The 23,589-nt window shown below is 56.5% G+C and overlaps 1 protein-coding gene across 2 annotated transcripts in view; it reads right to left on the bottom strand.

Moving 5' to 3' along the window:
- Positions 1-6,423: 6,423 nt before the first annotated feature.
- The window catches only part of SH3BP4 (SH3 domain binding protein 4), an 86,583-nt gene continuing 69,417 nt past the window's right edge, over positions 6,424-23,589 (bottom strand). For both annotated transcript variants that reach the window (XM_042950622.1, XM_042950623.1), the window contains 3 exons: positions 18,515-20,871; positions 9,278-9,466; positions 6,424-8,476 (listed from right to left, as the gene is read on the bottom strand). In XM_042950622.1, the coding sequence (XP_042806556.1) occupies positions 8,252-8,476; positions 9,278-9,466; positions 18,515-20,871 (2,771 nt within the window). In that variant the 3' untranslated portion in view covers positions 6,424-8,251. The remainder of the gene's footprint in view (positions 8,477-9,277; positions 9,467-18,514; positions 20,872-23,589) is intronic.

Raw genomic sequence — 23,589 nt, 5'->3', positions numbered from 1 at the left:
GCCACAAACATCAGATTCTAAAGGCCTAGGAAGACTTGGAATCTGCATTTTAAAAATATGCTTCCTTCCCGTGAGTCTCACTCAGGCGGTCCATGAACTCCGCTTAAAAAATCAGGTGAAAGGCGCCTGCGTTGAGCGTCCGACTTCGGCTCAGGTCGTGATCTCGCAGTTCGGGGGTTCGAGCCCCGCGTCGGGCTCTGTGCCGACAGCTCGGAGCCCTGAGCCTGCTTCGGATTCCGTGTCTCCCTCTCTCTCTCTGCCCCTCCCCTGCTTGTGCTCTGTCTCTGTCTCTCTCTCAAAAACAAATGAAACATTAAAAAAATAAAGAAATAAAAACAGGCGAGTGTTTTTTTTTTAAAACAATTACGGTTTTTAAAAAATAACCTTAAGTAACTGAATTTTCTTTCTCAAGATTGTTAGGCTGGGACCCATTTCACTTCTGCCCAGAGCTGTGGGTGGGAGACGTATAGGAATCCAAAATAATAATGTCTCAACCAGACTTCTGTTGTAATCTGATTGGCTTGCAAAACACCCCAATCGGAGCGAATATTAAAAACACTTGAATGACACAGAGTGAAGTTTTATGTTTTGAAAACATTTTGGAAATAAGGACGCTAATAACCTATCTTGTCGGAAGGGAGGCAGGAGCGTTGTGCAAAGCTTTTTTTTTTTTTTGTCATTTAGGAAGAAAATGCTGCCCGAGTGCATCAAAGATATCCAATAATATTTTAAGCACAATTTTGGGATACATTACATGCCACAAACAGAAAAGGGAGCCGCTTTTACTTAGGTATGGGTTTATGAATGCAAAACCAATTTATTTTTGTGTTGATAGCTCTGATTGTCCTGTGCGTGGCATCGTGACGCTGGCCATCACCAGGTACCAAGGTACCTCTCTATGTATTTTGCACAAATCTATTATTTGAAAAATGATCGCTAACTCCCGGGGCCTGGGAACAATACATAAATCTCCAAGGTCTGTATAAATTAGCTCTAACTAGGTCAAGTGCCTGCATCCCTCACTCACATCCATTACCTTCTGTGTCTTTAATTTTCTCAACTCATCTCTCACATGGAAAATGTGATAATTAGGTATCGGTGAAGGTGTTTTGCAAAAATACTTGGAGAACTGGAATCTAATTTTCCAAAGAGATTTTTTAAAATATCTATTTATTTTTGAGAGAGAGAGAGACAGAGCATGAGCAGGGGAGGGGCAGAGAGAGAGGGAGACACAGAATCCGAAGCAGGCTCCAGGCTCCGAGCCATCAGCACAGAGCCCGATGCGGGGTTCAAACCCATGGACTACAAGATCATGACCTGAGCCCAAGTCGGACGCTTCACCGACTGAGCTACCCGGGCGCCCCCTGATTTTCCGAAGAGATTTTTAACACATAAACGTATCCTTCTGAATTCACCAGGTGTACAGAGAATACACCTACTTCTGTCCACCCACAGGATTCTATTCGTATGGTGCGATGGGACAAGTCGTGACGCTGACCTGTTGGCCTGGATTGTACCATACAGTCTTCATTCTGTGGACGTTGATTCTAACCAGGCTCAGAGTCGAAAATGAAAGGGAGGCAATTCTCCAGATCTCTTCCCTTCTGGGGGAGGAGGAGGGCCCTGGGATTGCTGGGGTTGCCAGGCAACCCGTCCTGCGTCCTGCCTGCCCGTCCTGCATCCTGCTCGCTCAGGTGTCCAGGTAGGCCTGTGACAAGACCGTTCCCCGGGGGGCTATAGATGTTCACCAAGTGCTTCCGCGTCTGCTGTTCTCACCTAGCTGTGATCATCCACACCTTGGGTGTGAAATGACTTTGCATTTGGGACAGAGAAGATGTGGATGTGTGAACAGTAAAGCAAACCCTTGTTTTTCCGAGTGTGAGCTCCAGCCGAGCAAAAGACATGTAATATTATAGCGGGAAGACCGGTGAACTGAGTAGAGATATAAACATTTCTAGAAAAAATCCAGAATAGTCTCCCCATACAACTTCTATGTGCTTGAGGGGCGCCTGGGTGGCTCAGCCGGTGAAGCGTCCGACTTCGGCTCAGGTCATGATCTCACGGCTTGTGAGTTCGAGCCCCGCGTCGGGCTCTGCGCTGACAGCTCGGAGCTCGGAGCTTGCTTCGGATTCTGTGTCTCCCTCTCTCTCTGCCCCTCCCCTGCTCATGCTCTGTCTCTCAAAAGTAAAAATAAACATTAAAAAAAAAAAACTTCTATGTGTTTGATAAAAAGAAACCCCTACGATTATACACAAAGCTATTCAGGAGCCAGGGCTTAGCTTCCGGTCCCCTGGATGAATGGGTTGGCAGGTCCCTGGAGTTTTCCACTCATCCAGCCACACATCCGAGGATTTAGCGAGGGGGCGTCTGAACTTAGCGTGAGCTAGACATCTCCCTTGCTCAGTTTATGGTCTGGGGGGCCAGCCAGCAAAGGCACAGCTCGGACACAGAAAGCTTCACATTATACATGGGGTAAGGGCGGAGGGCTGTGGGAAAACAGGGGAAGGGTTTTCCTTGGTGCATCCCAGAGGACTTCCCAGGGGAGTCTGATTATCAGAGCGGAATCTTGAAGGAATAAAACCGGTCGGAAGCCCACATGCTTATTTGCAGGCAACAGAAATTGGAACTGGGTCATTCACCAGAGGGCTGGGAGAGGAGCCACGCTCCATGCCGGTGTCCAGAACCGGCCTGGTGAGGGATGTGCCCCTGCACACCAACCATGGACGCTGGCTAGCACCGATGCATGATGGGGCAAGGAGGGTGCCCCGTGACCACAGCTGCCCGGAACGCCAGAAGGTCCATCACACCCCCTCCTCCCTCTGCAAGTCGCTGGTCTTTGAATCAGGGAGCTGCGTGGCGTAAGTTAGCCACACGCCCACATTTAGCTGCAAGAGAAGCTGCGAGTTTGCATGCTCTGGGTTCCAAACATAGCAAACGTATTCTCCGGGCACCCAGAAAACATGATAACGCTATCACCACGGGTGAAGAGGGTGGTCTAAGTAGAAACAGCCACAAAGAGCCACAGAAATAGACGGTTTCGTGTCGTTTCTCCCTTATTTGTCCAAAGATTCAAGTCTTAAAAAAAAAAAAAGTGTGGATGTCTGTCCTCGGCCAACATTTTACTTTGCCAAGACAGGCATTAAAACCGCAGTGTCTACAGTTTACTGTTATCAGTTACCCACATAAAGGACATTTTAACACCAAAAAAGCATGAAGGACTTAATCTCAGAATCAGGAGTGATTATTGGGTGGACCTAAGTTTGGCCGAACGGAGGTGCTCAGCGTGCTGTCCTCACTTTTCTATTTCGTGTGGGCCGGGGGAAGCGTCATCAGGGTCAGCAAGGACTCGTGGGCGGGCGCTTGAGAGGCTTTTGTTCATCTGCTTTAAACACAGGGGGCTGGGGAAAACGGGGGCATGGGTTTATATTTGAGGAGGACCATTCTGGTGGCCGTGTGCAGGATGATTCGAGGGGACAAGCCCGGAGTTGCAGGTATGGGGGAGACGTGTTGGTGGTCAGGATTAGAGGCGGAGCCCCCTGAGAGAAATGGAAGGGGTTGAATCAGAAGCCTTAATGATCAATAGGCTGGGAGCTGGTGTGCGTGGGGAGAAAACAGCATGGTTTTTCAAATTCTTTCTCGGTCCATTTGGGCGATAACATTTCAATCTCCCTTCAGTTTCAAAGGCCTGGATCTTCCTTCCTGGAATACAGACTCCTGGAGGGCCAGGAGCCGGCTCTCCTCTCCCTTGACACCCCACCTGCCCAAGACTGGCTTCTGGGCGACACACGGCAGGCGGCAGGCGAGAAGCCCGTCGGCCCTCCCTGCCGCACGCACACTCCGTTTTCGTGGTCTTCTGCTGACCCCCGAGGTGAAGATTATAAAGAAGGTTGTGCTATATACTCAGGACATGAGTTTATAGACATTCTTCTGAAAAGCACAATTGAAATGGAAAATTAAGAAACATGACTTTGGATATTGAAAAAGTCACAGACACGAACGGTGTATTTTTTCGAGATTCCCTTCTCCTCCGTTCGGTGGAATCAGCTCAGAGAAGCAAAAGCTTTAGAAATACTATTCTGGCTAATCTCGGGGCGCCTGGGTGGCTCAGCTGGTCACATGTCTGACTCTTGGTTTTGGCTCAGGTCATGACCTCGCGGTTCGTGGGATTGAGCCCCACGTCGGGCTCCGTGCTGTCAGTGGAGAGCCTGCTTGGGATTCTCTCTCCCTCTCTCTCTCTCTCTCTCTGCTCTTCCTCTGCTCGTGTGCACTCACTCTTTCTCTTTCCCTCTCTCTCTCAAAATAAATAAACTTAGAATAAAAGGAAGACTTAAAATCTCTATTAATATATTGGGGGCTGGGGGGAGGGACAGAGAGAGAATCCCAAGCAGGCTCCACGCTGCCAGTACAGACCCCAAGGCAAGGCTTGATCCCCCGAACTGGGAGATCATGACCTGAGCTGAAATCGAGAGTCGGATGCTTAACCGACTCAGCCACCCAGGTGCCCCAGAAGACTTTTGTTTATATGTCAAGTGTAGCTCAATAAAGCCAAAGTTTGTCAAAAAAGAAAAATTTGGGCTAAGTGCAAATACGTTACATACTGAAGGTTTTCACACACACGCTCCGGCAGAGGTCCGAGAGGGGTGGACCCCCAGCCCCCTTCCCAGAACGCAGCCGTCAACGGGAACCCCTCGCTCCCGGGCACCTGCTTCCCAGGCAGTGGCCGTGAACCCTCGGGATTCTCGCTGCTTCTGGTGCGGGGGGAGGGCACGGCTAGAGTGGACGGGGCTCTCGCTGGCCCCCGCTCATCCTGTTTGCCGCCCGCCCCCGGCCAACCTCCTCATCTTTGAAACCAAGGTCACCACGAAGGTTAAACAGCACACCTTTCACAGACCACAGGTGCGCAGCAAAGGCTAGACACTTGGCAGGACAATTTTTCCCCTAAATTCAGGTTACTTGACGGTTTCAGATGAAGCCATCTCAACCTATTTTAGACAATACTGAATTTTATTACAGCATAAATCGTGGGGCCAAACTGACAGTGTTTCCCTCATGCCCAGAAATGAACTAGTAGGAAAACTAATTGCTTTTGGGGTACACTCGAGTTCCACCCCCACCACGTTTCCCCCTTTGAACACCCAAAACTAAGCTGAGTCCGATGCCCCCATTGCTGGGCCGAATACGTTCACACGGGTCGTAAACCCAGTACAAAGGCCGTTCTAGGCCCTCCGAGAGCCAAGCGATCCTCGTTCGGGATGCGTTTCTATTGCGGAGGTATGGTCAGTTCCCTCCCGCGATACGTTTATGGCACCAGGCTCTGGGGATTCAGCGACGAGTTTAGACACTGGATGCCCTTAAGGAGCTCAGTGTGGCTCCTTGTAGAAAGGAGAGGTGTGCCAGCTTGGGGGAACAGCTCAAAGGCAGGGAGTTGTGGGTGTAGGCGATGGTCGAGGGAGCTCAGCCGGGGACAAGCGCGTGGGAGGCACAGCCAAGGGTGAGGGTGAGCCCGGAGTTGACCGTATGGCGGGAAGCAGGAGGGGAGAGCGGGCCGTGGACCAGATGGGAGGGTGCCAAGTAGTAAGTAGTAAGGGGAGCAGAAGGACAGAAGGCAAAGGTTGTGGTCCGGTCAGGACAGTAGCAATGGTTGGGAGATCGCAGGGTGCTGGGATCTGGTGACCCCTGGTGGGAAGGTTCCAGGACCAAGCCTGGGCTTGGCTGCTGCACCAGGTGGCACAGAGGTGGGGGCTCGGTGATCACAAGCGATTTGACATGGGCCCCATGTGACATGACGGCGTGGCGGTCACGCGAGGACCAAGGCGGGAATTTATCATGGACAAAATGGTCTTCTTCTTGGGAAATTAGAATGTTTTTCAACCAAATTCTTTTCCTGAATATTTGGTCCTCAAAAACACCTGCAAATACCCTCACTTCATATGCAAATTACCATTACTACAAGCGTTGAAATTAATATCAATAAAGAAATAGAGGTTTTAACTGAACTTCTTGGACCGGCCTAGAGAATATTCAGTAAGAATATAAAAGTAACGTGCTAAGCCAACTGTCACACTGTCATCCTGGGGTGGCTCTTGAAGGAGGGAGCCATTATTCTATGCACAGATAAAACACTAGGTTTTATTGTTTTTTAAAAGTCTGGTGGGGTAGGGGTGCCTGGGTGGCTCAGTCGGTTAAGCGTCCGACTTCAGCTCAGGTCGTGAACTTGCGGTTCGTGGGTTCGAGCCCCGCGTCGGGCTCTGTGCTGTGCTGACAGCTCGGAGCCTGGAGCCCGCTTCGGATTCTGTGTCTCCCTCTCTCTGCCCCTCCCCTGCTTTCTCTCTCTCTCTCTCTCTCTCTCTCTCAAAAATGCATAAACATTAGACAAAATTTAAAGTCTGGATGGGTACAGAAACACACACGCACACTAATAGGTTAAAATATGCAAATAAAATTTACTGCAACTTTTGTAGAATTCAATTTGTGCTACAGACATGTTGCATAGGAAACTACTTCAAGCCCCTGAGGAAAAACATCCACGGTTTAAGGTGCATCTGGGTTTGTCTCTTCTTTGGGGAGAAGGTGAGAGACAATCTCTGGGAAGAGTGAGGGTGGACAGGGGAAGCAGAATTTAAGGTTATTTCGTGTGATCATTGGGGAACTGCGGGTCCTGCTTCTTGCAGCATAAAAAACGTAGTTTTTCTAGGTGCTTTTCTTTTTTTTTTTCCTAGCCAGTTGGTCTTCAGTATCTGAGTTGATAGGTACATAAGAATGTTTCAGCCCGATAGGGATCGTAGGCTGATTACACCCAGTGATCAACATGACGTGTTTCAAAACAGCAGATCCAGAGAACGAGGTCCAGGAACCCCAGACCGCCCAGCGCGGGTGCTGACCCACTCCCAGGAACTGTTTCTCTCCGTGTGCCACATAATTCCAATTCTTCAGTCCTGCCCCTTCCTCCCTTCTGAGCTGGGTGCAACCACGGTGCGATCAGGGGCCCGACACCGCTCGCCCGCACACAGCCACGCCGATCTACAACCGTCAAGGCGGGTAGCATTCTGCCTCCGGTTCCAGGGGGGGCACGTTTTCATTTGTAGAAAACATACATCCTGCTCGGATAATCTCTAATTGTACAAAAAAAAAAAAAAAAAGGTGTCCCTTACGCTGTGTTTTCCTGGGGGACATGGGTGCACCGGGAAGGGAGCGGGGTTCACGTCACATGGAACGGAGCGGAGTTTGGCCAGTGACGGCAGGCACGTCTGCACACACACGAGCACAGGGGTCCCTCGTGGTGAAGTCTCTCCCACGGAGCAGAGAGGCCTGGAGCCCTGCCGGAAGCCGTCCCCTGCCCCCAGGGTAATGGCATCTGAGAGCTGCAGGGACCACCGCATTGCACGTGGCACCGTTCTCTTGAGCGACCGACCGCACGCAGGTGGGGGCCACAGCGAACGCCAGCTCCCAGCGGCCTGTCATCTCGAGGGCACCTGCTGGCTCGTGTAGGATTTTCCTTTGCCCACTGAGGCTCACAGAAGGGTCACAAGCGCTCCCGCTGATCGTTTACTGTGACACAGGGCAAAGGTACAGAAGAGAACGGGAGTTCAGAGGGGACAGCAGGGCCCAGGACGTTCCCAGAAAGGACGGGCAAGAGCTAGACTCCGCTACCGAAAAACCACATTTCCTATTGGGTTCACCCTTTTCACAAGGACAGAGCAAAAGAGGTCCAACACTTGAGCAAGCGTCTCTCCGTGCTAAGTGTTCAAATGCAAGGTGAGGCTGGGAATCGCCTTTAAATACATATATACATCCGTAACATAATTTAAAAAGGTCTCTCTAGAACATAAAAACCTCAACAGCATCCGCCCCTATGAAGGTGTTTTGTTTTGTTTTTTTTTTTTAAACTTTTCTGGTCCATTAAAAAAATTAGATACCACCTGTCTCATAGGCCTCCCCCCCGTCCTAAAAAAAAAAAAAAAAAAATGATTTTAAATTTAAATTTATACCTAACAAATAGAAAGCTGTTTTGGTTGGCGACGACCCGTGGTAGAAATTCCCTTCAGCACCCCCTCTCCCCCCTCAACGGAGGAGGACGGCGGAGCATTGTCTGTGCTTGGTCCTCGGGCGCGGGTCCAGCCGAGGGGCACCCCGGGTGTGTCCGAGCAGCCGGCCCCTCCCGCCTCCCCCCAGGTGACTGCACGGGCATCTGGGACAGACGGGGGGCGGCGGGTGCATGCCCCAGAGCAGCAGCGGACGGGAGGGAACCCGCTCAAATGACAAAGTCGTCGTGGTCCACGGGACTGAAGGCCGCTGCCCTCAGGATGTCCAAGGAGTTCACCAGGATCAGAGTCCCCGTGAGGTGTTTCCAGCGCTTGGTGATGGGGTTTTTCATTTTGTCCAGGCCTAGGTGCAGCTCCTGGATGACGTCCCGGTAGCTGTCCCCGATCTGGTGGCTCCACGTCAGTAAAAAGTCATAGGCGGGTTTCCACATGGCCTGGGTGGCGGAGTCCAAAATAAAAGGAGGGAGGGAGAAGAAAGGATTAGGGGACAGCAAAGAGATTGGATCCTATTGATTCGATCCTCTTACCCGCAGCTCCTGGGCTCAGTACTTAGGCTTTTCTTTTGAGAGTGAGAAGCCCGGCGAAGCAGGGGGGGCGGCCTCTGCCTGGGACCAGCACACTGAGGGAGGAACGTGTTTCGTGCGAGAGCCGGTTAAGTGGCAAATCGCGTCTGGGGCAACGGGAAGGATTTCTCTCCTTACAACCCCTGTGGCGTTTTCCGTGTGGGCCGTTTCTTTAGAAACTCGCTGCGTTAATAAAGGACGCCCTTATTCTCGGGGACTTCCTGCTTCCCGGGTCTCCCGGGCCTGACCCATCTTTCCGGAAGCTTAAAGCGAACAAGGGAGGACACAAAGGACCTGTGAGCAGGAACCCCACCGGCTGTGGCCGAAGTTACACAACATACCGGGTACCCATCCAACACAGACCCGGACGGAGCCCGACCACAAGCGGCCACAAAGGGCTCCGTTCACACGGGAGGTCAAGTTTCTCAGTCCGACGGAAGGTAATTTAAGATCAGGATCTGCAGGGGCGGGCATTTCTGCTCAGGCTGCTCTGACTTCCCTCCTCTGGGCACAGCGGCCCTGCCACGGTCAGAACCAACTGTCCCGGGAGGGATGGGGCCTGCCCCACGCAGGGAGAGCCCGCCACGTGCTTTCCCGCATTGACTCGCTTATCCCCACGAACGCACTGTCGGGTGGATGTCGCCGTGACTGTGTGTCACGGCCCACGCTCACCTCGCTGTCCACGACCCCGTTCCTGTCCCGGTGGGGAGACTCGTAGGCGTCCATCTGTTGCTTGGACACCTTGGCGAGCTTCTCGGCCAGCTCCCTCCAGCGCTGGGCCACCTCCACCGCCGTGGTCAGGAGCACAAAGTCCTGGATGAGTCTGACCACCAGGCCCTGGCAGTCCATTTTCAGTAAGGCCTGAGGACAAAGGAGCAGAGCACCGGGCAGGTCAGAGGGCTGGCTCTGGTCTCAGGCAGAGCTCCACGCGGAGGCGGTGCACTCTTTTCCCCCGAAAAGTTTTAAGCCTAGTAAGTGCCCCCCGAACCCCAGCGTGGCTGTGGCACGGGACGGAGCGAGAGCAATGGCTTGCGGGGTGGCCTGGGCTTGACTGTGCTCTCCCACCAAGTTCAGGCGCAGCCGGAACCTCACAATGACCGCGTTTCGAAACGGCGGCTTTGCAGACGTGAATTAGTTAAAACCAGGTCACGGAAGACGAGGGCCACCCCTCAGCCAGTGACCGGTTGTCTCTATCAGGAGAGACATGTCCACGTCGGAAGGACAGAGGCAGAGACGGGGGAGAGGCGGCCACAAGCAGCGAGAGCCAAGGATTGCTGTCAGAGCAACCAGAGGCAGCCCCTCCCTCGCAGCTCCCGGAGGACCCAGGCCCGCGAACACCTCCAGCGCTGGGAGAGAATAAGCTTTTGTTGTCCCGGGCCACCCGGTCTGTGGCACTTTGTCTCAGCGGCCCCGGGATGCTGACTCCCGGCGGGAGGGCAGGTGAGCGCTGCTGGCCCCGTTTCTGCACCCTCGGGACGGCTGGAGAGGGCAATGCTTCGGGGAGACAGAACACACGCCCGGGGCTTAGGGGACCGGACCTAGAGCCGGGCTGACGTTAGGTGCCGCGGGCCTCGGCCGGATGCAGAGCTCCGCAGGCAGAGGGCTCAGATTGGGGCCCGCAGCTCACCCGGACATCTGGGCTCTCGGGTTTGGGGGGCAAAGTGAAGGCCTCGTGTGGAGGAAAAGGAGAATGGGGAGGCCGGAGGCTGAACCCAAGGAAGCACCATCAGAATACTTTCTGGAACCGACAGGACTGCTCCCTTGCCTAAGCTGCAGGAACTTTCTAGTGTGTTTTCAGGACAGGAGTCCAGAGGGACTCAGGAGGGCAAGGAATGCCCGCCACCCTGGGCGGGAAGGAGGCAAGGCGACAGAGGCGGGCCCTGGACCAGCTGGTGGCCACCCGGGACTTGCTTCCCCATCTAGGAAAGGGGCGGGATCAGGCCGGCTTCTAACACGGTGTGTTCTGTGCGACCCCGGGCTGGGGTCTTAAAGAAAAATCACACCAGCCGGCGCAAACCAGCAGGCCCGCGCGTCTGCACACGGGGAGATGCAAAAGTCCTGCCACCCACGTTTCGTGACGGCTGCTGGGTGCACGCGGGCCTGGCACTATCCACGCGGCCTCTGCCGCCCAGCACCCTCTCGGACTACACCCCGACAGTGGGAAAAGTGGGAGCACCCTGGAGATGGTTCCTCAGGCGAGCATGGGGTTGGGGAGGCTACAGGCAGAAAGGCACCTGGTGTTCGTCCTGTCCCTCCATGCTCCATGCCAGCCCCTGCTGTTGACAATTCCAGACTCCGAAGAGCACGTTAAGAACAACAAAGGAAGCAGCCCCTTCCCGACTGAGCCGAACACGTGGCTCGTTCGAGAACTCTGTCCGTATTTTGTGAGGATGGCGGGTGGCCTTGGATGAGTGCGGCTACGGTCTGCCGGGTCGCTAACTTTAAAGGGCGCAGCTAGGGGCGCCTGGGGGGCTCAGTCGGTTGAGCGTCCGACTTCGGCTCAGGTCATGATCTCGTGGCCGGTGAGTTCGAGCCCCGCGTCAGGCTCTGTGCTGACGGCTCGGAGCCTGGAGCCTGCTTCGGATTCTGTGTCTCCCTCTCTCTCTGCCCTTTCCCTGCTCACACTCTGTCTCTCTGTCTCCCCAAAATAGGTAAACATTAAAAAAATTTTAAAAATAAACAACAAAAAAATAAAGGGCGCAGCTAATCGAGACAGAGAACCCTCATCTACATTTCACATTTGTGTTGGGGGAGTTTAACAGTACGGACGATTAGTGACTTTTTTTTTGGCAATTTCCTGAATGCATTAGCTGGATGCCCCAACAGGTCAAGCTCTGCAATTTTTTTTAAAGTTTATTTATTTATTTTGAGAGAGAGAGAGAGAGAACGTGAGCGTTGGAGGGGCAGAGAGAGAGGGAGAGAGAGAATCATAATCAGGCTCCGCACTGACGTGGGGCTCGAACTCACAGACTGCGAGAGCATGACCTGAACCAAAACCGAGAGTCGGACGGTCAGCTGACTGAGTCACCCAGGCGCCCCAAGCTCTGCAACTGAACACAGGGGTGACGGGTCAATCTGGTGCTGTCCTGGGTCCCAAGGCTGGCAACTAGCTGCACCTGTGGTTAGCCAGAAGGCAGCTTGAGGATCCCGTGGTCCTTTTCCGGTTTGTTTTGTTTCGCAGTAGGCCACTACTACTGAGACTTACTGTGAGCCAGGCATGGGCTCATCCGCTCCTCAGAACCCCCGTGAAGCAGGGGCTGAGCTCACCCCATTTTGCAGATGAAGCCGAGAGAGTGACGGAGAGGCCCCCACACCGACTGAGCGTCAGAGCCAGACCCGCCTTTCTGTCCTCTGCTCTGATCCAGACACCCGGAGACGCCAGGCGGCTTGTCCGGGGTCCCACCGCTCGGGGTGACAGAGATGGAGGCAGGGTCACATTTCGTGGCGCTCAGGCCAACGAACGGCCTCCGCGGTTCTGCGGACACTTGCTACTCGACGTCAGGAACGGAACCCGATAAAACACGGGTCTGGATTGCGCTTCATTTCAACTACTTATGTATTTCAGCAAATGGGCTATTCACAGAGCTGGACGGTCGGCCCCCCAGTGTCCCCACTCAGCTTCCACTCACACAAAGCAAGCGTGTGTCTGTGCACTCACTCAGCCGCCCGGCTCTGGAGGCGACCTCATTTTCCAGGTAACAGAACGTGTCAGAGTCGCGCCTCTGTCCCCAGGGGCGCTGGGCAAGGGCGGGGGCTCCGTCCCGTGGAGTGCGGGGAGCACAGGGACGGAGGTGCCTTCCTTTCTCAACTTCAGCTCCGGTGACACGACTTTGATCGAGCCACACCGGCTTCAAGTGTCACAAAACTGCCACACCACCACCAAGGGGCAGTTTAGACACTTTTTTAAGGGCACATTTTGGGTGCCACCAGAGCTGGGTAGTAGAGAGCTTCACCATAGGAGGCTCTGACACCTTTCCCTGTAGCTTCCTCCTCAATTTTCACACACACACACACACACACGCACACACACACACACACACACACACACACACACACGTCATCCCAGAAAACCCCATTCAAAATGATGCTGATTCCGGCTGCAATCTCAGAGCGAACTCGAATTTCAGCCAGGTGGCCAAACCTGGTGGACAGAGGGCCACATGTGGCTCCGCGGGCCACGCGGTCTCTGCCACAGCCACCCGAATCCACCGGCGTGGAGGGAAAGCAGCAGAAACGTGTGGGAACCGCCGGGCACAGCTCGGTCCAGCGCGACTTCCTTCACAGGAGCCGGTCTGCCAAGCGCTGTTTGGGGAGACACTCTTAGGAACACATAATGAGGTGGCATTTTGGTTTTGCTGTACGTGAATCCCGCGCGTGCTTCTCTTCCCGAGATGTGCAAACACCAGAAGGGCCGCGCTCCCCCATGAGCGGCGGGCAGGGGAGCCCCTGCTTTGGGGGCGCTGGAGCCCCGGGAACCTGCCTAAATGCACACTGGTTCGCTACCTGCCTCCTGTCTGGGGCGATAAGGAGGCTTTTCTGCCGAGTCGCAGAGAATCGCCATCCCGTCCAGCCCCCGTCTGCCCCCACCTCGCGATTTTCCCCGTGACTTCCATCAGCGTCCAAGGCTCTGGGGGGTTTATCCCACCCCACCTCACTCCTGGAAACAGCCGCCCCTCCCTCGATTTGTGTCCTAGAGTAAGTTTCTCTTCTCAGAGAACCTTCTCCAAAGAGCCCGCACCCGGACTCAAACGACCCCAGCCATAGCCGCCACCAGTGACCCCCGGCCACCGTGGCGGCTCCAGCAACGAGCTCTGAGCGCTGGCCTCGGTCCCTCCAGGGAGGCCTGCCCCTGTCCCCGACGGCCCTTCCCTCCCCGCCATGAGGACAGACCCTGTGTCTTGTTTGCGAGGGATTCCCGGACACGAGACACGACTTCTCCTATCGGAAGCATGTCGCGGAACGAAAACCTCGGGGTTCCGTGTGCCACCCTCCAAGCACACACTCGGCCCCCCAGATCTACTCAGGGCCACCGCGTGAGCCAAGCCCTCTCCTTCAGTGTCGTCACAGTTCCCGGTACAAACACACTCAGATACGTGTTTTGCACAAAGTGGACCAGAAGCAGCGGTAGAGAACCTCAACATGCCGACGGCAAAGAACCGGCTGTGGTTTGTCCCCCCAGAGGGCAAGAATCCCGACACGGAGCCCAAGGTCGATGAAAGTGAGGAGGGGTACGCACCGTGCGGTCAGCCACCACGGTAACAGCACCTGCCACTCACAGCTGTGCCCCCCCCCCCCCCCCAGTGACGCTCGCGACATCGCCGACGGATGGCTCCTCGAGCTTGGGAAGGGCCCACGGCTTAGTGTCCTGGAACATCTGTGGATAGGCGTGCAGAGCCCCTGGGACATCTCAGTGTGGACAGGCGTGCAGAGCCCCTGGGACATCTCAGTGTGGACGGGCGTGCAGAGCCCCTGGGACATCTCAGTGTGGACAGGCGTGCAGAGCCCCTGGGACATCTCAGTGTGGACGGGCGTGCAGAGCCCCTGGGACATCTCAGTGTGGACAGGCGTGCAGAGCCCCTGGGACATCTCAGTGTGGACAGGCGTGCAGAGCCACACGGACAAGGAGGCACCAGCACCCGGCCCTTCCACAGACCCGGGAAGCAGCAGGCATGCGCCCAGGGCTGCCCGCACGCTCTCCACGGGGCATCGCAGAGGAGGGGACAGCCCCTCGGCCAACCCCACGGAATTTATAAACAGCCGCAGCGTCTACGCCCCAAACGGCTCAAAGAGGTTGACGACGGGCGATGGGGCCGGGGACCCCTCCGCCTTCTGCTTCTGTCCTTCACGCATGTAAAATTTCGGTGCAGAAAAGAAACACAGGCTGTGTTTACAGACAAACAAAAATCAGTGAGGACTATTTTCATTCAGGAAAAAAACAACACCCGGGGTGAGTCAAGGAAGTTATGCAAACTCAAAGACCCCCCACGCTCTGAAGGTTGACACTGATGTGCAGGAAGACAGAGCCTGTCACCAACAATGCAGTGAGAGAGTGACCGCAGGCCCTGGGACCCACCAGCCACACGACGCCTACCTGCCAGAGGAGGAGGGAGAGCGCGGCAGACCAGCAACCACAGGCCCGGCTGCGGGGCGCACCCTGGGGCTGTGGACAGCCAGGTGTGAAAACCGGACAGAGGGGGCGTGGCCCGGGGAATCCGTGTCAGAATTACTCATTTGTTTCCTTCACACAAATCTACCCGGAGAGGAGTACGAAAATTAGGTCCCCCACCCCCAGGCGTCCTGATCATCGGAAGGAAGGACACTCAGGGTTGGGGCTCTCCACTGACCGCTGCCTCTGGGTGGCTCGGAGACTGGGAGACGTGGCGAGGAGCAGGGACCCACCTGGAATCCAAAGTCCAGGGACACATCTGGATCCAGCCTGACTCCCCTTCTCCTCCCCTAAAACACGTAACCACCCCCCCCCCCCAATGCCTACAGAATAAAGCACAAGCATTATCTGGTACAGGGGGCTCCACACCCCACATACCGCCATCCTCTATCACCCCAGCCTCTGATCGGACCCCATCTACGTATGCCCTCGCGCACCCCGGTCCTTGCCCGCGCGGTACCCCCAACCTGACAGCCCCTCCCTCATCAGGTGGGCTTCCGTGCTTCCTGCCCGTATCAGGATCCACCCTGCCCCAACCCTGTTCGCCGTTCCCTGATCCGCCGGGGGGCCCTTCTCTTCGGGGCTCGAGACAAGTAAGTCCTGCGCTGTGACTCTTCACTCCGTGCCTTCTTCAAGTCAAAGACCCGTGTTCTTGGGCAGCCCAGCACCCAGCATCGCCCCTAAGCCCACAGAAGGCGGCAAAGACACGCTTCGTGAATATCGAGTACCAACGCTCTGTGGCGGCCCTTTCATTCTGGGCCCCGGGGGCTCTGTCCACCCGGCCTACCCTCCTCGGTCAGTGCCAGTCACGCCCCTTCCCGACAGCAGCCCGGCAGTGCCCCTCACCACCACGTTCAATAAGGTCCGGGGTGGGCCGTCGACGGGCTGGCCATCCTCTGTCACGGGCCGTCCCGGCTTCTCCTGCAGAGCTCGGTGAGCCGGGGACAGACGGGGCATTCTCTGACGGTGGTCACGCACCGTGTGGGTGAGAAAGGGCAGACGGAGGCAGGCGCACCAAGGAGCCCACGTGGTTGTGCAAGACGGCCCTCAGAGGAGCTGATATCGAAAACCCGCACGGAAGCAACAGCAAGGACACGGAATCAAAAAAGCGGGGCCGGGGCGCGGGCTGGCCGCGTGGGCGGCACCCCTTCAGGTCCTCAGCCCGGGCCGAGGTCTGCTCTCATTCACTCGTGCGTCTCCTCAAGTAGCGGACTGTGTCCCGGGGGCCAGGGTCCTTTCTCTCGCGGCGTTTATATCCGATGCGGACAATCAGAAGAAACCGGAACACGAGTAAACGAGGCCACTGTGGGTGGGAGAAAGCCCAGTGAAGCCCAGGGTCTGGGGCGACGAAGTACAGTGACCCCGGGCCCCGGGTCGCTTCGCGGGAAAGGTCTGCCAGCATGGCCTCCGGGCTGGTTCCCCAGGGACGTGACAGCCTTCCACCCGACGTTGCGGGCAGAGCTCCAGGCCTGAGGCAGGGCCCGGACCCCACTCGACGGTGGGCAGGACGGAACCGCCCGGTTCTCATTTCGTTCCGGGCTCCTTCCCATCTCCCCGCAAACCTACCGTCTCAAACCTCCCCCCTTTCCAATTCGTTTACTCAGTTTCCAGACCACGGACGCATAACCGAACAGAAAACCATCTTCAGAATGCGAGGGGGTGGGACCCGACTCGGTGGCCGGGGTGGGTCGTGGTGGCCGTGCTGTGACAGCCGGAGGGCCGGCTCACCCGAGGCCGAGACTGCAGAATACCACTGCTCAGTGGTGCGAGCGGCGGGAGAAAGGAATCCCGGTTTTCAGGACTCCTCTGCGTGCTGGGACAAAGCAGCCTGGGGTTTCTGGAGGTTTCGCCCACGTTCAGATCTGCCCGCTCCCAAGATGGTGACGGATTCAGCCCAGGGCCCGGGCGAGGGAAACCCCGCAAGCCTCCGAGCAGACCTTGCTGTGCCAGCCTTCCCACCCAGGGGCGCAAGAGACCCCCCCATCGCTCCCACAAACGAGCCCAGGGACGTCCCCCCGGAAACCTGTGCTGTCAGAGAAGTCCCCCAAGCGGGGCAGAAAGAGCTTCGCTTAAGTCTGAAAAGGCCTGACATGAAGGACCGGGATGAACAAGCCGCCTCCTCGGTCTTTATTTTTCCACAGCTGGGAAGGGCCGCTCTCCACCTCCGCCCACTCGGGGGGAGTGTTTTCTTAGGCGGCCATGAAGGAACAATCAACTCTGTTCATGTGCCATGAGAGCGCCCGATTCTAGAACCCGCGGCGAATCCCAGCTTGAGGCCCCGCGAGAGAGGGACACGCGCCCCTGCCCGGTGCTCGAGGTCCGTGGAGGGGAGAGGGCCTCGAGGGCTCGACGCAGCTCCGGGGAGGATTCCAGGCCGGGCCAGCGAGGGGGCAGATGCCCTGAAGGGAGAGGTGTCCCACTGCTGTGACGGCCATGCCCAGGGCCCACGTGCCGTCCCCCTGCTGCCTCGGGCCCTCCCCAGCCACGACCATCCCTCATCCTCCCGCGGAAGCTGCCACCACCAGCGCCCCCAGCCTCCGGGCTGCCAAGATCAACACCTTCGGTTCCCGTCCCTTCTTCTGGACGAGGTTTGGCTCTCACTGTGTGGCACGCGCCTGGCATTTTACATTCCTGGGGGCGCCGTCAGGCTGCAACGCCCGCTCCCCGCCGCGGTGGCTGTGCCCCGCGGACTGGGTATCTCCGGCTCCCGAGAGGCGTGTGCGACACGGACGGACCTCAGCACACACACCCGGCTCGGCCGTTCCCAGAGGCGCTCACACAGCATGGCAGGTGCCGGGTCGGGCGGCAGAAATCCTAGGGCCGCCGAGACTCACTTCGTACACAAGTCGGGAGGCGAGAAGGCTGTGTGGAGCCTGACGGAGCAAGGAAGGAACACCAAGGGGCTTCCAGTGGAAAATCACAAGGGTTTCCAGAGGAACAGCCCCGGGGATGCGTCCTACTGGGAAGATGGGGTGGCGGGGGGGGAGGTGAACGAAGCAGGCTCTCCCCACCGAGAGGACGTCCCCCACGGAAACGAGGCGGACGCCAAGAGGAGGGCGTTATCGAGTTCCTCCAAGTCAGCTTCTCCAAGACAGGCCACCGGGAGCAGATGAACTGTTGAGAGCGGGTGGGGAACCCGGGCCGGGGAGGCCGTGTTCGCTCAGCAGTCCAGCGAATGCTTTCTCCCTCACCCGGCGGCCAGGGTGTATCCTATAGTGTGACACCAACCCCCCCCTCTCTCCTTCTCAGATCGCAGTTCCCAGAGGCCCTCCTCAATCCCTACTCTCACACACACACACACACACACACACACACACACAGGAGGCAGAGGAAGACGCTTCGATCAAGTTAGACTTCGGGGCGGCACAGATCCTGCGGGGAACCTGATGAAACCTGCACCTTCTCCCACGAGATCGGAGCAGAGGGGGCTGGAGCGCGAGCCTCCCTGCGCCCCCACGCCCACCGGGCACCCGGGAGACCCGCCTGAGGCCTCCAAGGGGCTCGCCAGCCCAGCGGGAAGCCGCCTGAACGGGGCTCTCCACGCTGGACCCTGAGCCGTCTGGGGGTCCCTACCCAAACGCCCATCTCCAGGTGCGCGTGCGTGTATTTCGGGGAGCGGAGGTGAGCCCAGATGCCGGTCCAGCGATTCACCGAACCCACGCCCGAGTGTGCGGGGCGGGGGCGGGGGGGAAAGGCGGCAAGACTGGACTTGGCCCCCCCTCCAGCCCCTGCCGGGCACTTACCATCACGAGCTCCTTCTGGAAGGACTTTCGCTCTTTGTTCTCCGTGTTGTTACAATCCTCCTTGAGCTTTTCCAGAACGGACGCCACCCGCTCGGGCTCACTGTCCAGCTCGGCCCGGCAGAAGAAGGTGAGCGGCAGGTTGCCGTAGCCCAGGGCATCGGCGAAGGAGCGCCAGCTGCTGACGTTCTCCATGAGCAAGGTCCTGACCGAGGCGTAGATGTAGGTGAGGAACTTACAGGGTCGCAGGATCTGCTCTAGCAGCACCGAGGTGCTCAGCTCGGGCCCCGAGAGGAGGCTCGGCCGGGCCCTGCCCACCACCAGCACGTTCTTGGCGTGCACGAGGCCGACCTTGCCCTGGTGGTAGCCGATGTACCACTCCTTGGTCCACAGCTGCCCCTTCAGCCGGATCTTCTCCTCGCTGAGCAGCGCGACGCTGTCCCCCTTCTTGTACTCCAGCAGGTAGTGGTTCTTGCTTTGCCGCACCACGGTCTTGAGCAACTTGCCGAACTTGAGGCTGGACACCGGGCGGTCCTGAAAGGTCGGGTATTTGGCGGTGGCAGCAAACGGGGACAGGATGATCTTCCCGACCTCGTTCTTCTTGAGAAACCGCCTTTGCCCGGAGGGCTTGATGGCACTTTTGGGGGGCGGCTGGGGAGTCTGCACGCAAAACTGCGTCAGGATGGCCTCCTGGTCGCCCTTCACCTGAACCCGCAGGGTGAAGTCGGACAGCTCGCCGGGGTTCTGGCAGGTGATGGGGAAGATGAGGCGGCTCACCTTGCCCAGCTTCATCTGGAACCCCCTCACCACCTTGGCCTGCTCGCTGGCCTTGACCTCGTAGTTGGTCATGTTGGAAAACATGCAGACGTGGAGATCCTGGGGCCTGGACAAGACGAACTGGTGCTTACCCCAGAGCTGCAGGGCCACGGGGGCAGGGCTGGGGGCCTGGCGGGTGACCTCGCTGACCAGCAGCGTCTTCGGGGCACAGTCGTGCCCAAAAATGGTCACCACGGTCTTGAAGGATGGGTGAATGTGTTTGGGCCCGTAGAGGCCCACGGTGATCTTTTTGTGGATGAAGTCCCACACCGTGGAAGGGTAGAGAATGTTGGGGCCGTGGGCCACAACGGCCAGGTACATACAGGGCTCCAGGTTGTCCAGCTGCACCTGGACCGTGTCCCCATAGCTGTAGGTGAGTGGGATGGGGACATAGGGCCCCTCCTTCAAGTCGCTCCTCAGGCACTGGAGACCCACCGTGCTTTTGCTAAAGATGTCGTTTTTCACCTCGGCCGACACTTTCATCTCCACGATGATGAAGGTTTTCACCTCCAGGGTGCTCACCTTCACCTCCAGCACCGGGCTGACGCTGCTGCACCTGTCGCTGTTGAGCTCCAACGGGGGGTCCAGCAGGGCTTTCATGGAGATCTGCTGCGTCTCCCCTGGGGCCACGTGGCCCTCGGGCACGTGGATGCTGATGCCGCTGTCGGGCAGCTGCACGGCGCCCCCGGAGCTGTCCAGCTTGCACGCGATGCTCGTCTCCACCGCCTGGGTCTGGCCCCACCCGGGGCTCTGGCCCAGCAGGTCCAGATCGTGGCAAGACCGGGCCAGCTTCCGGTGGCTCAGCCAGGCGGCGCGGAAGTCCTCCCGGCTCTGGAACTGCTCCGGGGCCGGGGATTTCAGGCCCGTGAAGAAGCCCGAGGAGTCGGGGGCGTCGGACTTGGCCTGGAGGACGGAGAGCTCCGACAGGCTGTAGGAGCGCTTGCTTCTGAAGAAGGGGTTGTCCCGCTTGCCCGGCGCCTCGGCCTGGAGGCGGCCTGCGGCCGGCAGCTCGTCAAAGATGTTGCCGACGCTGTTGGTGGTCGCGGAGCTGGATTCGGTGAACGAAGACGTGCCCGTATCAAAAAGGAGCAAATCCACGGTGCTTCTGGGGGTCAGCTCGTCCAAGCTGGGCATCGCCGGCGCGTTCCCGTTCAGAAACGGGTTTGTCTGGGCCCCGTTCCAGAAGGGGTTATTGCTGTAGGTCTTGCTCGGTCCCTTGTCCTCTGTCCATTCCCCGAGCAGGTCTAGCTCCTTGGCCACCTCGTCTGGGCTGTCTGGAAGATGGTCGATCACCCCGCTGTCGCTCAGGGTGGAGTCCCGGTAGTTCAAGGGCTGCACGTAGGAGGACGGGATGTAGCCCATCTCCGTGGTGCTGTGGGCGTACCACCACTCCCCGCCGGACGCGTCCAGGACGTAGAGGTGGTCGCCCTTGGAGAACTTGAGGGTGGTGAAGTTGGCTGGGTGGTAGTCCTTGATTGCGATCACTTCCTTTGCATTCCCGAACGGTGTGGGATTGTCTACGAGCAAGGCACTGGGGGAAGGCACTGCATAAAACACAAAGAAACAGGGGGTGAGGGCGAGGCCCACGGGCGCCGCGGAGCACTGGCCGGAACCAGGGAGGAGGGAGAGCGCTCTGGGTGACAGGCGGCTGTGCCAGAAGGAAGTCCCAGGGAACTCCGCTGTGCTCCCGAGGGCCGGCACTGCTGTCCCAGCCCACTGGGCGGGAGGGCTCATATTCCCCCGTTTCCCCGGGATCGCTTTTGAAACGCCATGTTATTTTTAAACCTTTTTTAAGCTCTAAAGATTTTATTTTTAAGTCACCTCTGCACCCAACGTGGGGCTCGAACTCACAACCCCGAGATCAAGAGTCGCAGGCTCCACCGACTGGGCCAGCCGGGCGCCCCCGATGCCATCGGATTTTGGCCAGAGTTTTCCTTATGTAACTGACTTACCGGAGCTGCCACTGGGTCGAGAGAGAAGCTGAAAGTGACTGGCTTAAAACCTGTCACATTCTGAGTGGGGTGACCCACGGCCTGTAGCCAGGGACGGGACACGAAGAGCCTGGAATAGGATCTGAGTTCGTGAGCTGGTCCCACGCTCTGCCTTGAACGCAGAACACGGGAATGGGGGGAAGGTTCCCTGACAAGCAGACCCGTCTCTTACGTTTCCAAGCTGAACCCACTCTTCATCAAAATAAGACTTTGGAAGGGCGCCTGGGTGGCTCAGTTGGTTAAGCGTCTGACTTCGGCTCGGGTCATGATCTCATGCTTCGTGGGTTCGAGCCCCGTGTCGGGCTCTGGGCTGACAGCATGGAGCCTGCTTGGGATTCTGTCTCTCTGCCTCCTCCCTGCTCATGCTCTCTCTCGCTCTCTCTCTCTCTCAAGATAAATACACTTAAAAAAATAAATAAAGTAAGACTTTTGAGGCCGGTGCCTTCCAGCCTCCTTTAAATGATCATTCAAAATGACAGCTTGGAAAGGGGCTCTCCCGCATGTCTTGAAAATGAAAGGTTTATGTCCACTGTCATTCATGTCATCTCCGAGCAAGTGTTTAAGTCTGAAAAACCCCCAACTCGTTCAACAGCGACTCAAGCTAATTTCGGGTTCACGGCGTTCAACTATGTGTGCTCCCGATGTAAGCAGCAGTGGGAACCACGAAAGTCAGCTCAACAAGGGGTGTGTGTTTTGAAAAATATCGGACGATGAAATACCTGTCTTCTCTCCCACCCATACGTGACAAAGCACATCCAGAGGAGGAGGAAAGCGCCTTGTGAAAGAAAAGACAGCCCCCACTCCAGCTGTGCCTTGTTTCACAGGGTTTAGGGATATTCTGGCTTCCTGTAAAAAACGTTAAGGACCGTATTTTTAGTGGAACCTACACCCACATCTTCTCTAATATACGATTAAGTCAAGAAGCGTTCTATTCTACCAAACTGGCCCTCCAAAAAAACAGCGTCTGCCAGTTTCCCTTTCCTTTGAAAAGAAATAATGGAACTGGAATTGTATTTCCTTAGCAAAGTCTGGGGAAATAAAGCCGGAAGTTTCTGTTTGTTTCCACGAACCAAGTTAGAGAGAGAAGCTTGGTAGAAAGCTCATCTGGGCGGTGAAGGCCGTCGCCTCCCGCCCTCCATGTGGGGCGGTGGGGAGAATCTGGCTCTGGGTTCACTGGGCACGGGCTTCCGTCCAGACCTCAGGAGCCCGAGATACTCTCTCAACGGGCTCTGGTGGAGATAACGTTCTGATGATGTGCTTAGCATAATGATGCCTAAGGACACACAGACTGTTATGTTAAAGGAGACATCGCCGCCACCCCTCCTAATTTTATTTTCTCCGTAGCACTTATCATTAACCAATATACTACGAATATTTTAGTGGGGGGGGGGTGCTGCATCGCCCTATTGGGGTGGGAGCCCTCTTAGGGTGTCTTGCTCACAGTGGTATTCCCGGGAAGGCAGCCTGCCACATAGCAGGTGTTCGGCAAATATTCGTGGAATGAATGCTCCTCCGGTATGCACACACCAGAGAGGCCATAGTCATGTTCTGGGGTCAAGGTGTCGGCCAAAGGCAAAGCCAGAGTTCTCCGTGGCTGTGCCCTGCTATAAAATCACCCCAAGGAGAAATCACTTCACAGTGAAGGGAGGGGAGTGAATAAACACATTCAAGTAAAAGAGAAGGACCCCGAGGGAGAGGTGGGGAGACAGGGGACGGGTCAGGCTGGGGTCGGGGGACAACAGCAGACCTCTCTTGCTTTGTTTTCCAGCCACCGTCTCCTGCAGTAGAAACCACTGTGTGTTTCCTTGACACGTCTAATGCAAATGTCACATAAAAATTAAAACCAAATGAAAATAAGAGCGCGTGCCAGCTATTAAAATCTTGTTAGAGTCCCTCAGAAGTTATATCCCTATTATGTTCCCCAGAACAATTCCCTTAGAGTGATATTTTTAAAATTAAAAACCAAAGCTATTAAGCAGGCTTTGTATATAGCCTAAGAGAACGTATCAATGCAAATTATCACTTTGGTTTCAGCAGACTGAAGAATAAAAATGGTTTCACTTAAAATTCCAAGCACTCCCCTTAGCAGAGAAGCAGTAACATATTTCACTCAAGGATCAGGCTCATCCAATGGGAAATGGCGATCCTTCCGTGGAAATGGACTGTGGTATGAGCTCCTGCCAGACGGGTCCCTCCATCAGTCAACTGTCACAGAGCACCCGGGGACACCTGGTGGGGCGTCTATCCAATCAAACGCAGGAGAATCCCTAT

Source organism: Panthera leo, chromosome C1, assembly GCF_018350215.1.
Source record: "Panthera leo isolate Ple1 chromosome C1, P.leo_Ple1_pat1.1, whole genome shotgun sequence".
NCBI lineage: Eukaryota > Metazoa > Chordata > Mammalia > Carnivora > Felidae > Panthera > Panthera leo.
The sequence above is the reverse complement of the archived record's forward strand: the minus strand, read 5'-3'. Positions and strand labels throughout refer to the sequence as shown.